At 51.4% G+C, this 23,522-nt stretch overlaps 9 protein-coding genes across 9 annotated transcripts; 4 read left to right on the forward strand and 5 right to left on the reverse strand.

Annotated features, from left to right (window-relative positions):
- Nucleotides 1-595: 595 nt before the first annotated feature.
- BDZ99DRAFT_413906 (zf-MIZ-domain-containing protein) lies at nt 596-2,780 on the reverse strand. The gene is made up of 8 exons (XM_033716708.1): nt 2,567-2,780; nt 2,303-2,503; nt 2,176-2,247; nt 1,809-2,125; nt 1,630-1,735; nt 1,350-1,575; nt 953-1,301; nt 596-650 (listed from the first exon to the last, which is right to left on the reverse strand). The coding sequence occupies exons 1-8, from the start codon at nt 2,721-2,723 to the stop codon at nt 639-641; spliced, it is 1,440 nt and encodes a 479-aa protein (XP_033578419.1). The 5' UTR covers nt 2,724-2,780; the 3' UTR covers nt 596-638.
- A 439-nt stretch (nt 2,781-3,219) lies between these two features.
- Nucleotides 3,220-3,949, forward strand: BDZ99DRAFT_440306 (uncharacterized protein; the record flags this gene model as incomplete). Its single annotated transcript, XM_033717707.1, has 3 exons — nt 3,220-3,454; nt 3,512-3,742; nt 3,774-3,949. Exons 1-3 carry the CDS (start codon nt 3,283-3,285, stop codon nt 3,947-3,949), a joined length of 579 nt encoding a protein of 192 aa, XP_033578420.1. The 5' UTR covers nt 3,220-3,282.
- A 1,888-nt stretch (nt 3,950-5,837) lies between these two features.
- BDZ99DRAFT_413910 (uncharacterized protein) lies at nt 5,838-9,089 on the forward strand. Its single transcript, XM_033716709.1, has 12 exons — nt 5,838-6,086; nt 6,141-6,193; nt 6,243-6,739; nt 6,794-6,849; nt 6,900-7,075; nt 7,121-7,284; nt 7,332-7,358; nt 7,411-7,789; nt 7,841-7,925; nt 7,977-8,035; nt 8,085-8,511; nt 8,572-9,089. The coding sequence occupies exons 1-12, from the start codon at nt 5,936-5,938 to the stop codon at nt 8,913-8,915; spliced, it is 2,418 nt and encodes an 805-aa protein (XP_033578421.1). The 5' UTR covers nt 5,838-5,935; the 3' UTR covers nt 8,916-9,089.
- Nucleotides 9,047-10,739, reverse strand: BDZ99DRAFT_413915 (P-loop containing nucleoside triphosphate hydrolase protein). The gene is made up of 8 exons (XM_033716710.1): nt 10,616-10,739; nt 10,538-10,566; nt 10,474-10,488; nt 10,387-10,411; nt 9,895-10,326; nt 9,641-9,844; nt 9,396-9,560; nt 9,047-9,339 (listed from the first exon to the last, which is right to left on the reverse strand). Exons 1-8 carry the CDS (start codon nt 10,642-10,644, stop codon nt 9,123-9,125), a joined length of 1,116 nt encoding a protein of 371 aa, XP_033578422.1. The 5' UTR covers nt 10,645-10,739; the 3' UTR covers nt 9,047-9,122.
- Nucleotides 10,740-11,004: 265 nt separating this feature from the next.
- On the forward strand, nt 11,005-12,717 carry BDZ99DRAFT_569508 (uncharacterized protein; the record flags this gene model as incomplete). The annotated part of the gene is made up of 1 exon (XM_033727890.1): nt 11,005-12,717. One exon carries the CDS (start codon nt 11,005-11,007, stop codon nt 12,619-12,621), a length of 1,617 nt encoding a protein of 538 aa, XP_033578423.1. The 3' UTR covers nt 12,622-12,717.
- A 474-nt stretch (nt 12,718-13,191) lies between these two features.
- BDZ99DRAFT_569509 (kinase-like protein) lies at nt 13,192-14,425 on the reverse strand (the record flags this gene model as incomplete). The annotated part of the gene is made up of 2 exons (XM_033727891.1): nt 13,192-14,010; nt 14,113-14,425. The coding sequence occupies 2 exons, from the start codon at nt 14,423-14,425 to the stop codon at nt 13,388-13,390; spliced, it is 936 nt and encodes a 311-aa protein (XP_033578424.1). The 3' UTR covers nt 13,192-13,387.
- A 344-nt stretch (nt 14,426-14,769) lies between these two features.
- BDZ99DRAFT_461527 (uncharacterized protein) lies at nt 14,770-15,752 on the reverse strand. Its single transcript, XM_033719636.1, has one exon. The coding sequence runs from the start codon at nt 15,278-15,280 to the stop codon at nt 14,960-14,962; it is 321 nt and encodes a 106-aa protein (XP_033578425.1). The 5' UTR covers nt 15,281-15,752; the 3' UTR covers nt 14,770-14,959.
- A 29-nt stretch (nt 15,753-15,781) lies between these two features.
- Nucleotides 15,782-17,362, reverse strand: BDZ99DRAFT_559485 (kinase-like protein; the record flags this gene model as incomplete). The annotated part of the gene is made up of 1 exon (XM_033727259.1): nt 15,782-17,362. One exon carries the CDS (start codon nt 17,360-17,362, stop codon nt 16,154-16,156), a length of 1,209 nt encoding a protein of 402 aa, XP_033578426.1. The 3' UTR covers nt 15,782-16,153.
- Nucleotides 17,363-22,023: 4,661 nt separating this feature from the next.
- On the forward strand, nt 22,024-23,220 carry BDZ99DRAFT_569510 (uncharacterized protein; the record flags this gene model as incomplete). Its single annotated transcript, XM_033727892.1, has 3 exons — nt 22,024-22,050; nt 22,107-22,206; nt 22,277-23,220. The coding sequence occupies 3 exons, from the start codon at nt 22,024-22,026 to the stop codon at nt 22,960-22,962; spliced, it is 813 nt and encodes a 270-aa protein (XP_033578427.1). The 3' UTR covers nt 22,963-23,220.
- Between the last annotated feature and the right edge of the window lie 302 nt (nt 23,221-23,522).

A 23,522-nucleotide genomic window follows, 5' to 3' on the forward strand; every position in this document is an offset into this window, starting at 1 on the left:
GTATCTCTTGGGAGACATGTACTTCACAAACTCCTTCAATTGGAGTACGGAGCCAATGGCGTCAGTTGGTAATCATCAACATAAGAATAAAAATCATCATCACAAACACATACTCAATCACGTGAACGTCGTGTAGTATATATATTAGTTTCGATTCCATCTTAGTCGCAGATGGCCAGCCTAGCCCATCCCTCTAACGCACTGGCCAGCGCCAGACAAGCCTGACCGCCTCGCCGTTCTCTCTCCCCTCTCTCACAGAAGCAAGCAAACTGAATTGCATGCCTCAAAAGGAAAAGGAAGCAAGGAAAAAATCCACGAAGATAGAACTCCGGCGCAGATCGCCTCGGATATCCCCACGCCAAAAAACAGCCGCATGATGCCCGCAGAGAAATCATTCCTTTTAGAGGCCGCTTGTGCACCTCTCAAAACCCTCAACCAATTATACAGTCCGAATACGCCATTGTCCTTCGTAACCCACCCGTTCCCAGAACACCTTGCTGCACCGATGGCGTGGAGCGCACGAAAAGGATATTTGTTGAAAGAAGCACACTGTAATTCCGCCGTCCGGTCGGCATCGAGCGAGTCGTGGGTCGCCAAAGAGCGCGATCCCGCTGTCAATGTCCGGCTTCGACGTACGTCTACCTTGAGGTCTGCGAAGAGAGAAGTGTTAGTTTTCGTAACATGAATGGAAACGGAAAAATCATGGTGAGCTGCTGTAGTCGTTGTACGATCCTGGGTTTGGATAGCTGGTAGATGGTGCAGGAGGGCGAGGTGGATAAGTATTATACGTGTGTTGTTGTGGCTGGGGAGGAGAGTGGGCTAATCGGAAGGGTGGTGCCCCATTTGGTGGACGGGGTAGAGGAGGTTGCGTTGTGCCCTGCGGCCTGTAGCTCGGTGCCCGGTATCCATTTCGTGATGGATCGGGCAAGCTACTGGGGGTATGGTACGCTACCTTCTTTGCTGGTCGTGGCTCGTCGTCATCGCTCAACGTCAGATCAATGACGTCTGATGTGCGCTTGTGGCTGCTTCTCGGTGCTGAGAGTGCCGTCGAGGCCTCCCGTGAAGACATTGGTGGTGTGCGGGCGAGGGAAAGCGGAGTGCTGGCGGCTTCAGTTTTGAGGTTGTTGACGCGATAATCCGATATTTCTATCAGATCATCGCTATCATCCTCATACTTCGCTACGGTGCCGTTTCTAGGGGTCTGGTTCTCGGTGTTGCTCCCCTGCGACCAGCTCCCGTCAGGCTCGATCGTCACCTGATCTGTCGATCGCGGCACTGATTGCAATATTTCTTGGAAATATCTATGTCCAGTTAGCTCTATTCTGAGGGTAAAGAACACTTAGGCATACTGATCTACAGCCAACGACTCGAATGTTACCACTTTATTGCATTGAGGACATGTCCACGTAGGAGCCTGCTCTTGGAGTTGGAGGAAAGATGAGACGTCGAAACACTGGTTGTGGTTGCAGATCGCACTGCGGCAAGGGATGGCGATCCGTAATGTGGATACCGGATCTTTCAAGGACATGACCGTCGAGCCGAGCACGAGGTCTGGATCGTTTGCCTTCTTTTGCACTGTGGAAACTGTTAATACATGTGAACCAGTATGAACCATGACGCTGCACTGACTTTCGCGAAGCGTGGTCTCCTTAGCAATCACTCCCTTGTCCTGGATTCTCTGGGTAAGCTCCTCCACGGAGCGCTTTTTGACCAGATGGATGATTATGGTGAATCTCTGCCGGCATTGTCAGTTTCATTGGCGCAATTAGAAGGATAGGAAATACAGTGACCTCTGTAGTAGGGCTTGCCTTTTGAGTTAGGGCATATGCGATCTGGATATTATTCCTGTATCCAGGAACTTTTCGGATCTGGTCCGTAATGTCGGCCGGCCGTGTTGACCCCGGCTTGTTTTTGAGGCCTTTGAAATTGGCCTTCACCTCGTCGGCGCCGATTTTCACCTCCATTTGCGTTGGGAAACTAATATCCGTCCGCGAGAATGCATCCAGAGGGCCCTCACTCGCTGAATAGATCATGACTCGCATATTGGTATCCGCTCTCAGCAGCGCACAGGTGGCCTCGTTGAGTGTGATGTGGCCATTGGCGTTGGTTCTATGAGCTGGCGTAACTTCTCGGTGATTAACATATCTCTGAGACCGATTTGCGGCAAATGCTCACCTTCGAGATATATAGGCGAAGAAAGGGTGTCTTGTATCTCGTAGAACGGGGACTGCTTGAAAAGAATCCGGGCTATGACAGAGTTAGGATCCATATTCCATATCTGTGGTGTTGAAGCTGTACACACTTTGAAACGATGGCCGGTGGGGCTGGACCTGACCAGGTGGTCTTCCAAATCCGTTCTGGCCCTGCATATTGAGGCCAGCTGCAGCGCTGGTCTGGTATGTAGGAGGCTGCGTGTCGGGCGGGGCGTGGCCGTGGTTTTGAACTCGATATCTCAGTCTTTCGATGCCCGCGGAGTCACCGGTTGAAGCAAGCTCTTCCAAGCCTGCAGTGAAGAGGGCGTGGTCAGCTTCATGCTCAAGTGAGGACGGGGGGAGAGGGGTAATACGCTGGATGATACGGGCCTGGAGGCCCGCCTTGACGCCAGATACCGCGAGGTTCTCGCCTCTGCATATTTCTTTTAGATCGGCATTGATCAGGCTCTTGATGCGGGCGGAGAGGGATATGACCTGGTCCTGGAGAGCCCGGCTGCCGCCCGTGGCCATAACGATGAGTGTTTTGTCTGCTCAGCTCACGCGCGAGCAGGGCACACTACAGGAGCGTGAGGAGTAGGGCGCGAGACAGGCGGAGAGACATGGAAGGCGGGATTGGCAGTGGGATGGAGGGAAACGCTGTGAGGGCGTCTGGAGAGCCTGGAGGAGGGTTCTGGTGGTCCGAAGTGGCTCCTGCCCGGCAGCGATATACCGGACAGCGTTGCGCCTGCGTCTCCAGCCCAGGCGCCTTTTGAGTTCCAGAGCTCGAATATTTACGGAACGCTGCGGCAGCTGACCCGGTCCACGGCCGCTGAATTCACTCGCAAAGCCGTGTCTTTGCCTGGATCCGCGGCAAAGGCATCATTGCACACGGCCTGCGACGTGCGTGACTGATAGCCCGAAACCCAGCCGTGCAGCCAATCCTGGGCCGCTGTGATTCTGCCAGACCGCCTAGAATATCCCGCCACCGTACAAAATTCGGCCTCGCCCACTGAAATTCTCGCCCGTTACAACACCCCCAGCACACGCCCTACCTACAACACCATCCCGCCACCCCAACACACACGCCAAAATGGCCAAAGGACTCCGCTCCAGCAGCATCAAGACGAACCGCAAGAAGCTCCGCTCCCGCGTCTTCGCCCCGGTCGAAGTAGCCCGCACCGAGCGACTCTCCGCGAAGCTCCTCGAGCTCGCGTCCCAACCACGACCCGCCAAAGCCGAGATGGAGATTGACGCAGATGAGGGTATGGACGCCTCCATGTCTAAAACGCTGCTCAAAGCACTCGCTAACTCCAACACAGTGCCCAAGGACGCCGACGCGTCCAAGGACCAGCAGGCAGAAGGTTTGTCACCCTGCATTTCTTGGTCCCTCCCGCGCTCGCTGTCTTCAGACGGCGCCGAGACACCCCCCGAGAGCCCCCAGGAGAAGCAGGAGGCGCAGTTTGACGAGGATATATTCTATAACCTTCTCGGCGTTTCGTCTGATATTGTCGGGTTTGATATTCGGGGAGATTTGCGTCTAGCTTTTGATCGTTGAGGTCATGGCTAACGCCCAGTGAACAGAGATGGAGATCGATGGTGCCACGAAGCCCGCCGCCTCCGCCTCTTCGAAACGAAAGAAGCCCCAGAATCGGCACAAGGTTCGCGGCAAGCCGCAATCGACGTTGACGTTTTCGAAGTCCCAGCTGAAGAGAGGCGTCAAGACGGGTGGCGTCAAGAAGAGGAGGGTGCGGAATTGATGGGTCACGGCATTTCATACTAGCTTCTTCGGAGGATTTGGGTTTCTGATACCATGCATAGCGAACGGCGTTTGGAAGTCAGGCACGCGAATACGCCGCCTTATGTTCATTATGACTCACGATGTCACCCTTCTTGGAGTCACAGCTCCTCCTTTTCTACAAAGACAATCCAATTATCTATCAATCTCATGATTTAATCTCCAGACTTTGTCGACATTTTCATTGTGTGCTAATATGAGAGTCAGACCTCAACGAGGCTATCTCCGCCTTCTAGCATGCCGTTCCCTTTCCGTCAAGGACATATGAAATCCCTAGGAAGTCTATAGCGTTGGTCTCGACTACTTTTCATTAATATCTCATGTATTGCTTATGCATAGTCTACACAAATGGACTTCTTAAGCGGAGCGACCCTTTATGTATACCAAGTTTCAGCTTCCTGTCCACGCTTGGACTAGACCCTATATAGCAATCTTCTGTCTACCACTATTCTCAAAACACCTGTACAACAATCCACTGACGTTACCAATCATCCTCTTAGTTTGCCAGGTCTCTCTACTTTCGCCTAGGTGCACTCCGCGTATTGTTCCGATCTTTGAAGAAAGACAATACAGGCTAGCCAGCGAGAGAACGACTTCGGTCTCTCATAGATAGAGCGGATAGAGACACAAGAATCCTATTCTCCACTCATAGCAGTTACCAGCGTTTCAAGGCTGCTGTTGGACGCCCTTATGCAGGACAACAGCCGTTGTCACATTCGTTAAGTCGACACATGACCAGCTCGGGTGGCTTGCAGAGCCGCCAAACATGTCGGCGCTTCAGTGACGCTTAACATGACAGTCCGAAGCGTGCCCTAGTTTCAAGGCCGCATGGACTCGTCAACGTCATCTCCAAAGTCGGTCAAGTATTGATGCAGGCTTCGGCACTCGTGTACGAGAATGTGGGTACTCCGAAGAGCCGCAGTGCGCCAATGCGGCGTGAGCCCCCGGAAGCTTGACAGTTCGGGTTCTGTCCGGCGATGAGGTTGGTGGTGCTGAACCTTGAATTGTGCCTGAAAGCCTAAATACGATGCTAACCACAGGCCGTATGGCTCCCGGCTGAAGCGCCCTTGGCACACCCGTTTACCGCTCAGTCGGCCCCCACAGGGCGTCGTGTCATTTGCGACCCAATAACCGCCAGGACGGCCAACCTTCGCCACCATGCTGCACACCACTCGGCCAATCGCTGTACGCGCCACCAACAGCCATAGGCCCTCTCAGCGGCCTCTCCTCCACCGTTGGCGTGATGTTCGCAACCGAATGTGTCGACGGGGACTGTCCCAGTCCTGTTGGACCTCTCCTGGCTCTGATCACCGTGCCAGCCGTCCCCGACCCATCCCCACGAAGCCACATTAACGTTCAGTCTCCCTGCAACCCTCCTTAGGCAGTCCTACTTATCCTCTGATTCCTCTCCCCAATTTTCCAAGATTTCAGTCTACTTTCTTTTACATCCATGCGTGCTTGAGCATAGAGTTCGTTTCCTTTAGAAGCATTTGTCGTTTTGCAACCTGCTTCAAACATGGCCACCCGCGAACCCCTCTCAAGAAGCAACACTCCAAAGATCACTAGCCCAAAACCCCCTCTGAAGAATGGAATCGTCAGAAAAGCTTCTACGCAATCCGTCAAGAGCCTTCGGTTTGCAAGAAGTCCGAACGACGTTTCTGAATACTCTCCAGGCTTGGATAGCGTTTTGACCCCAGGCTACGACTCTGGTCGCGAAGAGGTCAACTCCAATGGCTCGCTTCCTGGCGTTGTTGCCGGTATGACTGGCCTTCATTTCGGCGGTCAGCTGCGAGTGCCTGCGAATGAGCAGAGTCCGCTCTTTTCGCCATCGGCCCCACCCCAGCAACCCGGAGACGAATTGCTGTATAGTATTGCCACTGAGCATAGGCCTGACGAACGCATCTTCCGGGCGCCTTTTCAGGATGCTTTGAGCGACACCAAGGCAGAAATGCGAGAGATATCCCTCGCTATTTGGGGCTGTACTGCAGCACATCAGGCTGGCACTGATTTGTATGCTCTACGTCAGCAGGCACAAGCTCTAAGCGAGTTTGAACCATCTCGAACGAGAACTGTTGGCCTCGTGGGAGACTCGGGTGTTGGTGTGTATCCGAAGCTTCCTCAATACTGCAACCTTAAAGCTGACCATTCATCAGGGAAGAGCAGTCTCATTAATTCTCTTCTTGACCGACCCGATTTGGCGCGATCTGTAGGTTCCCCTCTTCTGTATAGTGAGTTGCCAATCTAATTCCAATAAGAGTGGTGATGGTAGCGGCTCCACCTGTGTCGTGACAGAGTATCGCTTCAGACCAGCTCATCATGACGAACCTTTCGGAATCGAGGTAGATTACATGAGCTCTGAAGAGGTCAAAGAGCTTCTTGAGGAGCTCCTTAGGACCTATCGACAGTTCTATATCCCTGCATTCCAAGAGGTCGATACTATCGAAGAGCAGACCGAAATCCGGGATAAATCTGCCAAGGCGTGGACTACGCTACATGCCATGTTCCGGAACGAGCCGCGACTAACAAAGGAGCTTTTGCTGGCAGCTTCAACTGACGAAGATGCCTCATTACTCAAAACTCTTGAAGAATGGGCGACCAAAGTCCTCTCAACTCGTCCCGGTGGGCCCAGCTGTCGCATTTGGTCAGGCACCGCCGACAGTGTCGACGAATGCGTTGATCGAGTCGAGCAATTCAACCGAGACTCCACGGATGAGACTGCTCCTTCACTGTGGCCGTTCGTTAGAATCATTCGGTTAGTCAAAATAGATTCCAGCCTCCATTTCGTCACACTGATAAAGATTATTAGGGTTTATCTTCGCACCCCGCTCTTGCAGACCGGCCTTGTGCTGGTGGATCTTCCAAGTAAGTCATGCGAACCTATAATGCCGTGGGGTTGGCTAAATCTTGGTTAGGTCTTCGGGACTTGAATCACGCTAGAGTATGTTCTATTGAACGATACCTGCGGAACTGCCATGAAGTGTTTGCGGTGACCACCATGAGTCAAGCACTAGCGGATCAAGGCGTGCTGGACACCATCCGAAGGAATGGTCGACATCGCCCTCTTCGAATTGTGTGCACCAAGTCCGAAGTAAGTCGAGAAGCCCGTGAAAAGCAACTTTGTCTGATCATGTAGAACGCCAACGGGAGGGAAATCGAAAGGAAAGCTCCACCTGATGTTGCGCTTCAAATCCGGACTTGGAGAGAGCAGATCCAGAGCCTTCATTTGCAATTAAAGAGATGTGAGGCTCGTCGGCGACATAGGCTGCCTGGCTCTGTCGAAGAGGAGATTGCGAATCGGTATGCTGCACACCCCTATTTTTGATTGCCTCACTGATAACGTACAGTGATGTTCTTGAAGAAATGGAGTTCGGGTAATACTTACAGTCCTCCCTTCATGGCTTACATTCTCTAATCATAACACAGTCTCAAAAAACTACTCATAGAACGGCAGAATCATTCCGTAGCTACGAAACTTATCGATAGATACGCCATGGACGTCCAGATGGCCGACCTAAAGATTTTCTGTGTCAGCAACAAGGATTATTTCGAGCACCGTCACGACGAGCAGAACCGAGCAGAGTTGAGACTGGAGTTGAGCGGTATTCTGGGTCTACGCCGATATTGCCACTCCATCCCAGCAGAGGCCCAATTTATTGCTGCGGCTGCTTTCATTGAGCATGAGGCGCCTGCTCTTGTTGGATCTCTACGGCAATGGAGTGTGGCGGGCTCCGATCAGGTACCTGAAAAAGTGGCAGAAGACCTGAGGCACCTGATGAAGCAGACTGAAGAAGTTCTCACCAAGGCAAGTTAGAGACTTCAAGAGCGTCAGCGTGGAGATACTAACCTTGCATAGAAATTGGTGCTCGGCTCTTCTGAGATTCAGGTAGCGAAAAACAACCTGAACAGAGAATTTGCCGCTTCCATCGTCCACCCAATTAGTAAGTATCTCTATCATTGAGCGTGCTTCAACCATGGCTTACATCGATTAGGAGAGCAACGCCATGACTGGATAAAAGCCGCAACGGAAGTTAGCCGCGAATGGATCGTCGTAAGTCTCCCCTCACAACCTCATCGCAACAATACTTACCCAAATCCAGTACAAGCCCAGTGCCTTCGCCGCCTTCTGCCGCAAATACGGCAACCACGAAACCCGCGCCGTCGGCGCCCACAAATGGAACGAAGACCTCATCCGCGTCATGCGCCTTCAATTGGAGAGCAACTGGGGCTTCTTCCAAGAATGGATTGAAGACTGCAAAAAGGACGTCATCGACTCCGTCCACGACGTCTTCGACTCCGTCTGCCAACCCCTCGAAGCCTTCAAAGACGCTTCCCCCAACGCGGTCCGCAATATGCTGGACAACTTCGCCGCCCACCGCGACTGCATCATCCACATCGTCGACACGGGCTTCGAGGACCTGATCGAGGGAACCTCGCAGATCGAAAACGACGCGCTGTACGGCCACGACAGCTCCTACACCTGCGATATCCTCCGCCCGGCGTATCAAGCGTGTAGCCTCGAAAGTGGTAAGGCTCCTAGTCCTACCATGTTCTAACTTGTACAACTTTACTGACTCTACAATGCAGGCCCCGGCAGCGACGCCCGCCGCAAAGAAATCATGAGCAAGCACATCCAGCAATGCCGCCTCTTCCCCAAGCTGTCCACCATGGTCGAGCGCAACCACCGCAGCTTCGTGCGCGCGACGTTTGACGGCATGATCAGCGCTATTACGCGCGAGCTGGATAACTTTGTCCGCGATCTGCAGCTCGTGGCTGTGGAGGAGGGCGAGGAGACGGAGGCGGGGCGGTATCCGGAGTTTGCGCGCAGGCTGAGGGTTCGGCTGGTGCAGGCGGATCGGGTGTTGGGGAAATGTGCAGAGACGGCAAGGGAGCTTGGAGAGTTGGTTGAGGAGGGGGGGAGGGATTATTGAGGGAGCGTCGAGAGTTTTGTGAGTTTTGTAAAGAGGGGATATTATACAGTGCGATGATGGAATGGATGAAGGGTTATGAGGATTATCTGGCGTAAGGGGTGTATAAGACAGCATACAGTCCTCTTGTATATAGGGAATGGACGCATTGATTGAGGTTTTAGGTAATGAAGGAATGTTTTGGTATCTTGGGTTCGTTCTACATGTTTCTTATGCCATGTACCTCGTCACGATACTCACCACATCCTCGTCCGCAACCACGTGACCCAGTCCAACACGCTGCGGCACGTGGCGAGCGCTGGCGCCCCAGACGAGTGCATGCTTGAAGGTGTCTTTGATCGTACGGTGGATCTGGTCGCATACGTCTTCGATGGTGGCGTTGTAGCGGACGATGAGGGCTTCGGAGAAGTCGGGGTCGATTCCTTTTCTGCAGGGATGTTAGAGGCATTCACGTAACCAGCTTTAAAGTTCTCGGGAACAAACCGCTTGGTGTAGATCCTGATGAGCCGCAGCTCCTCCCAGCATCGTTCGACGACGTCTTGAATGCCGAGGTCTAGCTCGCAGCTCATGACGACTGTGTGGTCTTCGCGCGCCAGTTTGTCGAGGAAGTCGAGCGAGACGCTGTCGATTTTGTTGTAGACGTAGAGACTTCATTTCACCGTCAGCTTGGCAGAAAGAAAAGTGTGGAGGGGAAATATAAGTAGGAATGGGAGAATAGAGCTGTTCACCATTTGATATAGGTTCTGTGATCTTTCATGATGACATCAATGAAATCGTCAACTGTTGCGTACTCGTCTCGGACGAGAACCTCGCAATTTAGGATCTTGTAGTCGCGGAGGATGTTGTAGAGCATTTTCTCATCGAGATACTTTGGTGGTGCCGAGAACGTGATTTTCATACCCCCGGCTTTCTTTGCTTTGAGATAGATGTTGCTATACCTATTAGTATACTCAAAGAGCTCGTAGCAATTGAACTTGCATACGGTGGATCGCAGTTCAGCCTGATGCCAACGGCGTGTAGTTCCGCTTCCAATAGCTTCCGCTGCTCGGCTCTCTTCGTAGCATCCAGAATCATCAGAATTAGGTCACTCGTCTTCGCCGCGGAAATAACCTGCCGACCTCGCCCCTTGCCCTCGGCGGCGCCCTCGATGATTCCGGGAAGATCGAGAACCTGGATCTCGGCACCGCCATACTCGAGCACGCCGGGAATGGCTGTCAAAGTGGTGAAAGAATAGGCAGCTACTTCGCTCTTCGTCTTGGTGATCTTGGACAAGAAGGTCGACTTGCCGACGGATGGGAAGCCTACGAGTGCAATCCGTGCGTCGCCGCTCTTGCTCACGTCGAAGCCAGTCCCAGCACTGGCGCCGGCACCAGGGGCGGGCTCAAGGAGCTGGGCTCGTAGTCGGGCAAGTTTGCTGTTTGGGAATTGGCATGAGGCTCTTTAAAACGCAAGTTTCTATTCATGTTGGACGAACCCTTTGAGGAGACCGAGATGGTATTCTGCGGGGAAGATTAGCACACGTGCTCCAAGACTGTCATATTTAGTCCGGGAATGTTTATACCGGTAGCTTTGTTTTCTGTGTCTGGTCAGCATGTGCCTAAAAAAGTAGAGTACGGCATTCATACTTTGGGTCCTCCTCATCTCCTCCTCGATCCTACGCCGAGTCAGTCACGCTTCACATGAGAAATGGCCCCGAGCCCTACTCCTTAATCTTTTCCGTGATATTGACCATCTTGACTGGGCCTCGTGGTTTCGATCTCTTTATTAAAGTTAAATATAGACACGAAGGGGTGGGTGTCGAGGTTTCGACGTTTGGTGGTAGCAAAAGTCGTGATGGAAAAGCGTTGGTGTTGAAGAGCCATTTCGTATGGAGCTTAGCGCCCCCGTAATTAAAAGCTGGATAAATTACATCGCACGGCATAGTAGCAAGCCCGGATTTCGCTGGCCAACGCCACCATGTAGGATCAAAGAAGCCTATTTCAGCTGCTGACTATAAGATGCCACTTGACATCCGTCCTTTCGCTTTCTTTCTACTCCCCAACCCCCCCAATCCAAAACGCCGAGCCCGTCCTTCACCGCCACCTACAGGAGGATGACGGGGTTTCCCTCTTTTCGTCCATCCACGTCCCGTGAGCTGCTGGACTATTATTACGCCAAGTATGACGCAGACATCGCATCTGGAAAGTACGAGCCCATTGTGTTCCCATGGTGCGGTGCTCCGGCCGCAGCGGTTGTTCTCTACCTCCTCATACCTCATCAGAAGTCCCATTTCCTCCAACAAGCACGTTATTTGGTGTTTGCTTTCATTGTCGGTTTTACTGTATATCAGATCACGTTCTGCAGCACGCGTAACATGGCACCGTGCTATGGGAATGGAGTCGTTTCAGCATGGCTGGTAATATCCTCCATTGCAAACCTCATTTTCAACGACGCGCAGTCGGACTTTCAAAGAATTGTATACAAGGATCCGCATCCTCAAGAGAACAGGATTCTGCATCAGGAGAACAACCAAAACCCAGGTTCCATCAATCCATCGAAAGAGCCTTTAAGAGAGGTCGGAAAGGACGGAACCCAACCTAGTTCTAGTCGACGTCACCGAAGTTTCGCTTGGCAGCCTTACCCACTGGACTCGTTCAAAGACCGGCTACAGTGGGTCATAGATCTGACTGGAAATACTCGAGGTAGCAACTGGAGCTGGCGAACGCGAACGATAGCACCTCCACCAAAATTTGTCCGAGAGCAGCTACGAGAGAACTCAGGACCACAATCTTCCACAGAGCGCGCTCATGCTGGAGTCACCGAGTCGTATCCAACAAGAAGAGAGCTTCTGCTAGCAAACCTTAGGACGCTTGCGATCAGCTATCTGTGCCTTGACCTGGCAAAAGGCATTATGGCGCGTGACCCCTACTTTTGGGGTTATCCCGAGCTTCCACCCCCGGCCTATCTTCCATCATTCATATCTAGTTCAGCGGTGTTACTTCGAGCATATCGGCTCTATGTGACCCTTTTCGGCGTCCGGTATGCCTTGGAAGCAGTCTACACATTCAGTCCCCTCTTCTTCGCCGGAATCGCAAGTCCTTTCGTTGGTGCCTGGGCGGAACCCTGGATGTTTCCCCCTACTTTCGGCAGTTCTATCAACGTAGTAGAGCGCGGCCTTGCGGGCACATGGGCAGACTGGTGGCATCAAACCTTTCGCTTTGGGCTTGAGGCTCCCTCAAAATGGTTCATCACCGCCATCGGCATGAATCGCCAATCTATTCCCGCAAAACTCATTCAGGTCTTTACTGCATTCACGCTATCTGGATTCATGCACGCATGTGGGAGCGCTACTCAAGCTGGGCCCACTACCCCTCTCCATCCTTTTCTTTTCTTTATGACTCAAGGAATTGGCTGTGTTGTCGAAGATGCCCTTACGAAGCTCGCTCGGCGGGCCGGGTTACACAAGCGTGTCCCCAAACCCGTACGCATTTGCTTCACTATCGCGTATCTGCATGTATGGGGATACTATACTGGGCCTCTTATGGCCGACGATATGGCAAGGGGTGGTATATGGCTCACCGACCCTGTCCCATTCAGCCCTTTAAGAGCACTGGGCTTGGGACCGCCAGGGGATGACCGGTGGTTGCCATGGGGTGGATGGCCGTGGAAAGGACAATGGGCCTATTTTCATCGGGGTTCGACATGGTGGAAGAGCGGCATTGCATTTTAGGAGCATTTTATGTTGATGTTGTTTTAGAGTGTTGATATGCTGAATTACCCTTTAGAGTAGATCTAACATGTTCTTTCGATTCACAGCTTGCTAAGCTTTACATAACTCTCTCGCTATTCAAATCGTGTCGGAGTGCTTCATACATTGTCAACGGATGCAAACGAGACATCACAGGCAATCGCCCGATCTACGATGGATCACCTATTACATCTCATCCGAACTTTAAGGGCATGCTAGGATACTTCGGAGGACGTCAAAGGGATAGAACCAGGGGAGGCAGAAGCTAGCCTGGTGTGCAGCCTGGTAAGCTTTACATCACATCTCCAATGCGCATAGTATATTGGAGTACTTCTGACGATGTCAAAGGGGTGCAAATAGGATACCTCAAGCGCTGATCTGAATTATGACAAGTTTTATATTCTTGATACTCCAATACTGCAAACTCTAGGAGACTTCCGATATACTCAAACAATTCGCAGCGCAGAGCGAATATCCCAATATCTTAGTCTCAAAACGATAGTGTACGCCATATATCTAATGATTCTAGAAAAAGTACAAAATATGACAAAAGCAAGATATAGGACTCTTTTCGTTGCGTCGCCTTGTGTCGTTGTTGCAAAAGGTTGGGTATACGGATGGCAGCTCCAGAGCTACTGCTGTTTCCAGCAGTGTCCGTAGATTCAAAGGTTCGGTATTGCCGTTTCCGTGGGTCGGTGTGGCTCGTTGGAACCCTCTACTGAGAGAAGGCCATGGAGACCGGCACCATTTACTCCTTGAAGAACAGATCTTCTTCTACTTCCGGCCCTCCATCCAACTCCCAGGAGCAGAACTGCTCGAAGCTTTCTGGCTCCCTTTTCATTGCCCATGCAGGCAGCGGATTTGCCTCTATATCGTGCCGGGTTGGTGCATAAGGCGCAACGAGCTCCAGGAGTGCCGAGGCGGAGGGTCGTTGATCGGGGTTCCATGTCAATGCGTAGCGCATGTTGTCATCTAACTGGCTTGAGTAGATGCTGTTCGTCGGCTTGATACCCTTCCTAGCCCGCTGTCTGGCCGCCTTTCTGGCACGTGGTGTGACGGAAGTACTGAACTCAAGCTTCTCACAAGGGGAAACGCCGTGTATGAGGTAATGCACGACAGCACCCACTGCACATACGTCCGACTTCTTGGTCGAACGTTGTGGCTCTGGTGGCTGATACGAATAGGTACCCGCTCCGTACTTCTTCTCGTCTGCTTCCGCGCTCTGGGCGTGCGAAAGGCCAAAGTCAGTCAGTTTGACCTCCGGGTACCCGTACTTGGTCGAGAGGGTACTTGGCACCAGAAGAATATTATCGGGTTTTATATCCCGATGTATTATAGCCGGGTTGCAGTGGTTGTGCAGCCACGCTACGCCTTCGGTGATTTGAAAGATTAAGTGCTAGAAAAGAGGTTCTAGGGGAGAGATGTCTTTGCTTCCCCAAGTTGACCGGAATTTTCTCAAGCTACCCTCCCTACAGTACTCGAACACCGATCGAGGTTTGAAGGATTCTGGAATGGGTATGTTACCGAAGTATTCCAGGATTCTGGGCGATCCTCTCGCCGCTTTCATCATCTCAACTTCGTTCAAGGCCTCCGCGTCGTCCTTGAACTTCAGCTCTTTCATCGCATACGTCCTCTTAGACTTCTTATGCGTGATCTTGGAGATGGAGACCCACCCTCGGCCTCCATCAGCGATAAGACGGACCATCCAGTTCACATGGAGCTTGTCCACCTCGAGCTGGGTCTTGGGCGGAGAGTCCCACTCCCAGGAAGAAGAAGCGTCGTCCATTTGTACAAGACGTTGTTGTTGTTATACACGCGGGGGCAGTTGGAAATGAAAAAAAAATGAAGGATATGTTGGATAGCGGCGTGCGTGTACAACGAGTAGGTTCAGAGGGTCTTCGAGGGGGTGGTAGGTGGTGGGTAGTGATTTCTCTTATAAAAAGAAAGTTGAAGATACAACGGGGCCCTTTAAGTACAATGTTTACTGCGGATGGTAGTCTCAAAGTAATTTTATAAAAAAGTACTCAATATAGTAGCAATTCACTCGCGTTCTAGAAACCCTAAAGGTGTATTCACCCGGCTAGAACCAAAACACATAGATGAGAGTGCGGTTATAGTCCATAATAGAGATGGTCAATTGTTGTTTCAATTCGCGAATGTATAGAGAAAGAACACTACACTAACTCAACCAGGAAATATATGAGACGAGAGCCAGCAGTATACATAAACAGTAGCCGTGGCGAGGAGATCGGAAGACTTCTCCAAAAAAAGAATCACTATTCCAATGAGAGGATAGTAATTGAAGATAAAAGCGGACAGCTCAGGACACATCCTTATGCGAATGTGTGAAAACAAGATACAACATAACGACAAAGATGAAGAACACACTGCCACACTGATACCAACGTGTAGCGAGTGGCTTCATCTCCAAGGGCTCTTTCACGAAGGGGTCTGCTTCGATTTTGATACCCTTTTCTTTGTGCAGTTCCCATGAGTTGAACATCTCCATTTTTACCATCACCCACTCCGGTAAAGGGTGAGCGATCATGTATTCCGCATCGGGCGCATGTGGTCGGATGAGTTCGAGAAATTTGGATGCTGAGGATCGATTTAAAGGCACCGGGGACAACGTCTGTTGCATTGCTTGGTCAAGTTTGGTAGAGTAGCCCCAGACCGATGATAGGCTTCGCCACCCTCGCCGCGTTTCGTTTCGCGTCCTTCTTCGCAGCCAGTCTCATTTCAATATCCGAAATATCCGTGAACTTGGAGTCGACTAGTTCGCATGGGGGCTACCAGTGGGCGAGAAAGTGCAGGACCGCGCCCAGAGCCCAGATGTCGGACTCTTTTCTTGAGCGAAGTGATTCCGGGGGTTGGTAGGTGTAGGTACCAGAACCCCACTCGTATTCGTCATTGTCGGCAGTTCGGAGGTGAGCGAGTCCAATGTCGCCCAGCTTGAGATCCGGGTAGCCGCCTGCAACGCTGCTTGGAGCAATAAGAAGGTTCCCGGGCTTTATATCGTTGTGGATTGTGGATTGTGTGTCATGAAGCCACGCGAGGGCCTCGGTCTCTTGTAGATAAGAAGGCGAACAGTGGCGTCTCCGTCTCTAACATGCCGGAGTTCTCGGGTTTGAAGTTTTTGCGAAGGAGCTCGTAATATACGGTGGTATCGTTCGTAATTCGGAGAGAAACATATTACCGTATACTATATAACTCAGGTTGCAGCACTACAACCTAGGATCAACAACTCATATGCTAGAAAGCTACTCCGAACATCAGCTGTAGAGAACACAGCTGAGATCTCAGCTGTGGAGAGCCCAGCTGAAAACTCAGCTGTGCAGTGTTCAGCTGAACTTACTAGCGCGCCACCCAGGGGGTGGCCCCCCTTCCTTCCCCTAGTATATATACAACTAGCTAGACGTCTATAGAAATCAGAGTTCACATCAATTTTAACCTGAGTATATAACTCCCATAAAGTCGGCTATAATTCTCAAAACTGTTGCGAGACGCTCTTCCTCTATGTGAATGGGTCATCTTCCGTGTTGGCGTCCGGCGTTAACTCCCAAGAGTTGAATTCGTGATGACCGGGTACCTTTCTCTGGATTGCCCACTCTAGAAGGGGACTGGCCGCCATTTCACCCCTGGTAGGCGCAAACGGCCTGACAAGCTGCAAGAGCTGAGACGCAGAGGGCCTGTCCTGGGCATTGAAGTGACACGCCGATTTCATGGCTTGACAAATCTTGTCAGAGTAGTTTAGGTGGCTTGCTCCCTTGCAAATGTGTTTCGGTTGCCTCAGTGCCAACTTCTTCTTCTCTTTCTTTTCCTCGATTGGCATATCGGTGTCAAGACGGCCTAAAGAGCAAGGGGGCACACCGAGGGCGAGATAGTGAATGATGCTACCAACAGCCCAAATATCCGACGCTTTTGTTGACCGAAACGGCTCGGGAGGCTGGTAGCTCCAGGTGCCCGCTCCATACTCTTCTTTATCCAGCTCTTCGCTCTGGAACTGCGCAAGCCCAAAGTCTGCAAATTTTATCTCCGGATAGCCACCCGTTGTGGTTGAAGCGATGAGGATATTGGCAGGTTTGATGTCTCGGTGGACTATGTTACGTTTTTTGTGAAGGTGGACCAAACCCTCGGCTAGTTGCTCGAATATGTGCCACAACAGAGTCTCTGGCATCCGCATTTCGTGTTCTTGCCATGTGTTGTAGTACTCGCTGAGATCGCTCTCGCGGCAGTATTCAAATACGGGTCTTAATTTGAGTGGTTCTGATGGGTTCGGAAGGTTGCCCAGGTAGCTGAGGATGCGTGGGTGACCTCTCGCGGCTTCGAACATTTCGATCTCATGCTTAGTCTCTTCATCCACATCATGAAACATTTGCTTCATGATGTAGTGTCGGTGCGATTTCTTGTGTTGTATGAGATTGATCGCGCCTTGGCCTCCACGAGTGATTTCTCGGTATACCCAATTTGTAGTGAGCGTGTCCTCTTTGAACGTTATTTTTTCGCTCGATTTGAGGACCCAGGCCTCGGCGTCGACTTCTGAGCTTTTGAGAGTGTCTTTGGGGTCACTGTCCTTGTCGAAAATGTCCTCAAAGCTGGTCACTCCATCGGAAGCGTCTTCGCTGTTGGTCCACTGGTCGGAAGTGTCCTCGATCCTGACCCATCGCTCCGAAGCGTCGCTGATGATGGTCCATTGATCCGAAGTATCGTTGGTTGTAGTCATGGTGTCAGTGGCTGTGGTCTCTGTGCTATTCACGTTTCAAGTGGCGTGGTCGAAAGGAGGCTTGAAGTTGTGAGAAGTGTGTAGGGAGAAGGTAGATGAGAACGCGCCGTGGCCTTTTGAGTATATTTTAAACAGCCACCAGAGCGCGAGCCTGACGTGGTTCTGAGGTCTGCACAATACGGTAGCGATATACTGGTCTATGGGCGGTTGTTCTAGAACTGAAGCCATCGCGTAACCGTTACCAGAGTCAGAGCGTGGGTCCAATCAGACAGCGAACACAACAATGTTCCATCTCTTTCCAAAGGCCGCACGCGGGGTATAAATAGAAAATGTTCATATTTATAGCATGCGCAGAGAACATGTATATTGAAGGCCGGCCCCGATACAATTGTGATAGTTCTGAAAGCTTCGAGGTAGATCCGAGTAGTGCCACAGGTTACGTGGATTTACAACAACAGAAAAAATAGAGTGTCTTTACGTGCACAGCATTAGCACATAAGCTTGGGCACACGGGTATATCACTGCTCAGACTCCGACCTTGCTCGCTCGACACCACTGAGGAATACCCCGCCTAGCAAGTGGTCAGTCAGTAATCTACTTTCCACTGCGTCGGCCTTTACATCGTATTCGGAGTTTTAAAAGCCTCTAGAGGCGCTTTAAGCAGTGGTGAGTAATACAAACATTTGGAGGAAGAACGTCGAGATAGTGGATATGATTCAAACCGTAGTCAAAAGAGTTTTGACATAGCGTACTGTGACGTTAAAGATTTGACTTTGTAGGGAAAAAAAAATGAAGAACAGTAACAAATGAGATCCGAAAGAAAAGGAGATGCCACTGGACCAGCAAATGAAACATGATATTATAATCCGAGACAAACCGCAGTCTATCGTTGCCCATACCGCGCACCCATCACGTTCCTGACGTATACACGAAAGGTCATAACTCTCGTTACATCTGGCATCCACTCGTTGTGATCATCAAGCAGTAATAGGGACGCTCAATAAGAGACGTTGACGCCGCTGAGGTCAGAAAAGCAGAAATATCGTGGGCGTCGTTGTGAAGGGTAGCTTTGTCGTAAAGAGCGTAGCTGTGCGCCCTGTTCGCCGACGTCCGATGAGTATGGAGTGTGGTGCGCTACTACGCAAATGTCGGAGAGGATGTGTGACCGGAGCAAGCAGAGGTAGTCTGGGTGTAGTAGAATTGTCTTTCCCGTTTAGATACTCGCTCATGGTGTTCGAGAATGAGCCAGGTCCACTAGGTATTGTTTGGAGCGCATGTTTGACCCTTTGAAGTCGACCAGAGGTTGAAGGACACCCTGAATCGTGGCCGTCTTAAGCATCCACAGATAATGACTGGGGTTATTTTGCATGCCGTGGACATGCGTATCCGACTTGAACGACTCGCTCTGCGACTTCATGCCGACCATATGCAGGACAAGCGTCGATGCCATGTACGTGGTAGATGCACCCACAAACGGCATAAACCTCAACGATACGAATACACATGAATAGTGGTGCTGCGGGTTATCTGCAGTGAAGCTAATGGAAGGAGGATGATAGCGGAAGGGAGCAAAATTGATTGGTGGGTTCTAATGCTTCAGATAAGAGGAGGCCGACGAAGGAGGAACGGTGGAGCCTAAAAACAGACGAAGAGAGACGCAAAACAAATCGAGATTACAAAGACTAGAGACAGGACGAAACATGAGGACGACGAAGGAAGGGGGCCAAGTAAGGCAACAGTGTAGCTGATATACGGGCGTAGTACAGCTGCTAAGAATATGAGTGGGACAAGGGAGAACCGGAGCGCGCGAATGGTCGGTCAGAGGCCGATAGCGTCATGAGTGAGGCTTGCATCAAGGGTAGTAAGGCGCAGGTAGCATTCCGGCTGCCGCAAGTTGAGCGAGACGAACAAACATTGAGACGACGGATTGCGCAAAAGAGACTGACAAGCCAGCCACGCGTTTTCCGAATCAAGGCCCTGCGTAAGGCGCAGTAACATGCTCGGAGCAACTGCAGTCCTGGGTATGGAAGGTCTCGGGCAGGAATCGACGAGTGACAGGCAAGATATGTATGGCGTTCGGTGATGGGAGCTACGCTGGGGGGTAGCATCGGTGAAGATTTGCAGCCAGCCCACCTTAATGGCGGTGCATGCAAAGCCACACCTAGACTGCGATTCATTTGGTCAGCAGATGATGATGGTTTGGTTAATGTCAATATTCGCAAGCAGGGGGTTCGCCATGTCTTGGCTGCGGTTGAGAGGGCGATTGGACACGGGGAGATTCCTCGCGCTAGAAGGGAGCCAGCGTGTCGGCCGCAACGTAAACATAGATACGAACATGTGGCTCAGTCGCCGACTTTAGCACACGGAGACGTTGGCCGAGCGAATACTGGCTCCGCGGATGGTGGCCGGAACGGCGCAGTCACACAAAGAGCTGGGGTAGTGCAGGAAGAACTCGGAAAGACTGAAGCAAGCATTCTTCTGAGGGACAGAGAGACGGAGACCATGGGGACAATGATGCTAGAATAGCATACGCACATCCGTACAGACGTACATGATGGTGGAGGTGGTGAAAACCATCAGCCCTAGACAAGCCCCTGGCCTGGTTTCTCGGCACTCGGCAGCCACACCGCTGCTCGACGTAACCCTTCGACGAACCAACCTCGTCGACATGGCTGCCATTCACGCCGGAAACGTGGTCGCCACGGCGGTGACCTCTTGCCACGCGATGAGATGCCTACCTGCGTTCAGCCCTACTAGGTACGTCAGCCCTATCGGTGGCCGCTTGGGGGCCCGATCCCCCCGTGTGGCTTAAACCAAGCACCGTCATCGTTGTCAGTTCCCTCTACCCGCCTTTCAATCATCACTGGTCAATGCCTGATATCTGCGTTACAGTGATCTACATTCGTGTCATCAACGTTAAGCAATCCTGCATGAATTTCCCAAGAGTGGCAAAGCATGTGTATACGAACAGTCCACGAGTATCAATGCTGGGTTTAACCGATCACTGACCAAGCGTTCTCTGTTGCCTAAGCGATGTTTCTATTCACGTCTCTCTCTCTCGCCGTTTTCTTCCAGGCCAACACCGGTTAAGATGGCTGTTGGGTATTAATAGCTAAGTGTTTCCTACTTTCTGTACAGCCTATTTCAAGCGAAGGCATTCTTTGAGACGCCTGGCTATTTGCTTGGTTATTATGAGTTCACAGGAGCGTATGCAAGCATCCGGCGCTTACCCTTTGAACAGCCATTACATTATTAAGGCCCCTCCTTACTAATTAGCAAATGGATGTTTTCTTATACCGCAGATTTCGCTTTGGACCCCATACGAGTCATGCGCAATCAGACCTCACCGCTTCTAATAGTGTCGGACGCGATGCCATACCTCTACAAGCAGTCAGCAATCCTCAGGACTTGCTACCCAATTCCCTTAGATGGCCTCCTTTTGAAGAATTGTCTTCCATGCAGTTCTAGCAATCGAGAATTCTGTGTAGGATCGAGACCTTCGAAACTGGGCCGTGACTCTGAATAGAGGTAAGGACAAACTACTACTAGGATAGATCCCAGCGCTTTTTGTCCTTTATTAAAAGGTATTTCATGTTTCAAGTTGCTCCGCCCTCTTCCGAATGTCCCAAAGCGTCATCCCCTGTAGGGCTCAGCCAGCCTCAAAACCCTAGCGTCGTAGCCGTCGAGACGATTGCACGCTGGAACTCGCGTATGAATCGGGGACCTTAGAGCTGAACAACAAAGATACTTCGATCATGGGGCCATGAAGGACCTGGGATCGTCATCTTTGACATATCGCTAGATTTATGCTACGTGACTAGCAGTTGGGAACCATCTTCGACCTCTCGAACGCTGGCGACACGGTGTAATAATCAATGCAAGGGCATTCTTGGGCTTCTGAATATTAGAGTTCATCGAATAATTACTTTTTTTCATTTGTCGATCGAGGGAATTTCCTGTGTTTCAATATCACATTATTCTCTACTGGAAGACGCCTCTCTACCACCCCTATCGTCATCTGCTCTTCTGTACCTTTGACGATAGTTTAAACATAAGACATTGCGCAGGACCCCAATAGTTTGGGGTGAGTTGCGGCGTTGAGAACGAGTTGGCGTCGCTCACCTCCACGGCAAAGGCACTCCATGAGAACGGCGAAAGAACCACTTAGCCGCCTGCTAGGCAATGAACACTACCCACCCCCTCCAAATGCTTTCGGTGACATATTCTCTCTTCTGGAGACTACTCTTGCATGCTATTGATCGTGATCGATCCCAACAATACCGATGAGGTGACGACAGACTCGACTGGGAAGCCCGTGCACCTCACCTTTTCGGAGCGATCAGGACTTCCAGCCTCCTCAATTTTCACCCCTTCCTGTTCTTCAATTCTATTCCACGATCCTATTGTCCGCCAATTTGGGCTAGCGTCCTCGCTATTGAGATTTCACTTGCTCATAAAACCCCATCCGCAGAATTTTGTTCTCTCTAACTTTCCTTCATCCTACATCCTCGTTATCCTCTTCACAGTTTCCATATCTCGTCAGCACCTCCAGCGATCAAGCATCCAACTCAACCCGAGCTGTTTCCACATCTACAATCTTCTCTTCAACACTCAGCAACAACTTCCCATCTCAAACCATCACCTCACTCTTCATATCTAACATGTCCAACACTAAGGAAAACACCAAGGTTCGTCATCTCCCATACGCACTCACTCAATCAATCAGCCTGCTAATCCATCCTAGTTCACGTGGGCCGGCGAGAACGAGCGCAAGCTCATGATGCTCACCCTCGGTCGCCAGCTCGGCGCTGAAGACTACGAGAAAATCGCAGCTTGCTTCCCAGGTACGCTTTCACATTTCCCACTCCCACTCCCCTCCTCTCATCAATCTCCCTCATACTAACCTCACCACAGAGGTCACTCTCGTCGCTGTCAAGATCCGCACCTCCCGCCTCCGCGTCGAGCGCACTAAGCTCTTCGAGCAGCTCGGCCTCGGCGAGCCCGACTCCGGCGCTGCTGGCAAGGGCCGGAAGGTTGGCACTAAGGTGGTCAAGGGTAAAGCCACTGCTCCCGTCGACTCTACCGAGCCCGGCAACGACAACGGCGATGCCAGCGACAGCTTCGCTGCCCGCGTTGCTGAGAAGCCCAAGAAGAAGGCTGCCACCCCGCGCAAGCGCAAGGCCAGCACCCAGGACGACGTCCCCGAGCTCGACAACATCAATGTCACTCCGAAGAAGGGCAAGACTGCACATGTGAAGCAGGAGCCAGAGGACGACGAGGTCAACGACATCGCTGCGATCCCCGAGAAGTCTCCCACCCCCGAGGCCAGCTCTTCGAAGAAGGTCGCTGCTCCCAAGAAGGCTGCTACTCCCAAGAAGGTTGCTACTCCCAAGAAGGCTGCCACTCCCAAGAAGGCTGCCACTCCCAAGAAGGCCACCACTCCCAAGAAGGCTGCCACTCCCAATAAGACCATCGAGAAGGAGAAGATCCACTACATCAAGCAGGAGCCCGAGTCGGACGATGAGGATACCCTCGACAACATCACCGTCATCCCGAGACCGAGGGTCGACAGCGTGTTCTCCGATGAGCTCGATATCTAGGTGGACGACAACGCGAAGGGTGTCTTGAGGCTGTCGGCGGTGCGGCAGCGACTGTGACGAATCATTAGCGATTGGGCTTCTTGATCTTGATGATTGGCGATGCATTGGGTTTAGAACCTTGGGTCTTGAGTTCACGGTTTGGTATTTGCATATCGGAATGACTTGTCTAGCATATTTGCTCTTTCAAAAGCTGGCGCTGGGCGCTGCGAGATGCTATTATAGCTGGCAGATAGCTGCACGATGGAGTCTGAATGACAGACTGTTTACTTCAATGATTCTTACTTGCTGTGATGTATGCCTAGGTAACTGAAGTGATGTTTAGATCAGACTCATGATGATTGTGGCAATAATCTTGGGGCCATTGCTTGGGATGGCCCAGCGAGTTCGTTGACCGTTCGAAACAATCGACTTCTCTATTCAATTACTATGAGACTCCTGATATAGTGCCGGGATAGTGTAGAGTACTGGATCTTAAGTTCAAATATATTGATTTACTACATCTCAGGTTCCAATCTTGCTCCCTCAACACCACTGAGAGGAGTAGCCTAGCTAAAGAGTGA

The sequence above is a fragment of the Mytilinidion resinicola genome, assembly GCF_010093595.1.
Source record: "Mytilinidion resinicola strain CBS 304.34 unplaced genomic scaffold BDZ99scaffold_7, whole genome shotgun sequence".
Lineage (NCBI taxonomy): Eukaryota > Fungi > Ascomycota > Dothideomycetes > Mytilinidiales > Mytilinidiaceae > Mytilinidion > Mytilinidion resinicola.

Bases quoted from the DNA above. Each gene is read 5' to 3' on its own strand.
- BDZ99DRAFT_413906 (XM_033716708.1), bottom strand. From the start codon at position 2,723: ATGGCCACGGGCGGCAGCCGGGCTCTCCAGGACCAGGTCATATCCCTC. The intron at 2,504-2,566 runs GTATTACCCCTC...TCTTCACTGCAG, and splicing joins CCAGGCCCGTATCATCCAGC to GCTTGGAAGAGCTTGCTTCA. The intron at 2,126-2,175 runs GTGAGCATTTGC...ATCACCGAGAAG, and splicing joins TTCGCCTATATATCTCGAAG to TTACGCCAGCTCATAGAACC.
- BDZ99DRAFT_413910 (XM_033716709.1), top strand. From the start codon at position 5,936: ATGCGAGAGATATCCCTCGCTATTTGGGGCTGTACTGCAGCACATCAG. The intron at 7,285-7,331 runs GTATGCTGCACA...GATAACGTACAG, and splicing joins GAAGAGGAGATTGCGAATCG to TGATGTTCTTGAAGAAATGG. The intron at 7,359-7,410 runs GTAATACTTACA...ATCATAACACAG, and splicing joins CTTGAAGAAATGGAGTTCGG to TCTCAAAAAACTACTCATAG.
- BDZ99DRAFT_413915 (XM_033716710.1), bottom strand. From the start codon at position 10,644: ATGGTCAATATCACGGAAAAGATTAAGGA. The intron at 10,567-10,615 runs GTAGGGCTCGGG...GACTCGGCGTAG, and splicing joins ATCACGGAAAAGATTAAGGA to GATCGAGGAGGAGATGAGGA. The intron at 9,561-9,640 runs GTGAACAGCTCT...GGTGAAATGAAG, and splicing joins CACAGAACCTATATCAAATG to TCTCTACGTCTACAACAAAA.
- BDZ99DRAFT_461527 (XM_033719636.1), bottom strand. From the start codon at position 15,280: ATGCAACAGACGTTGTCCCCGGTGCCTTTAAATCGATCCTCAGCATCC.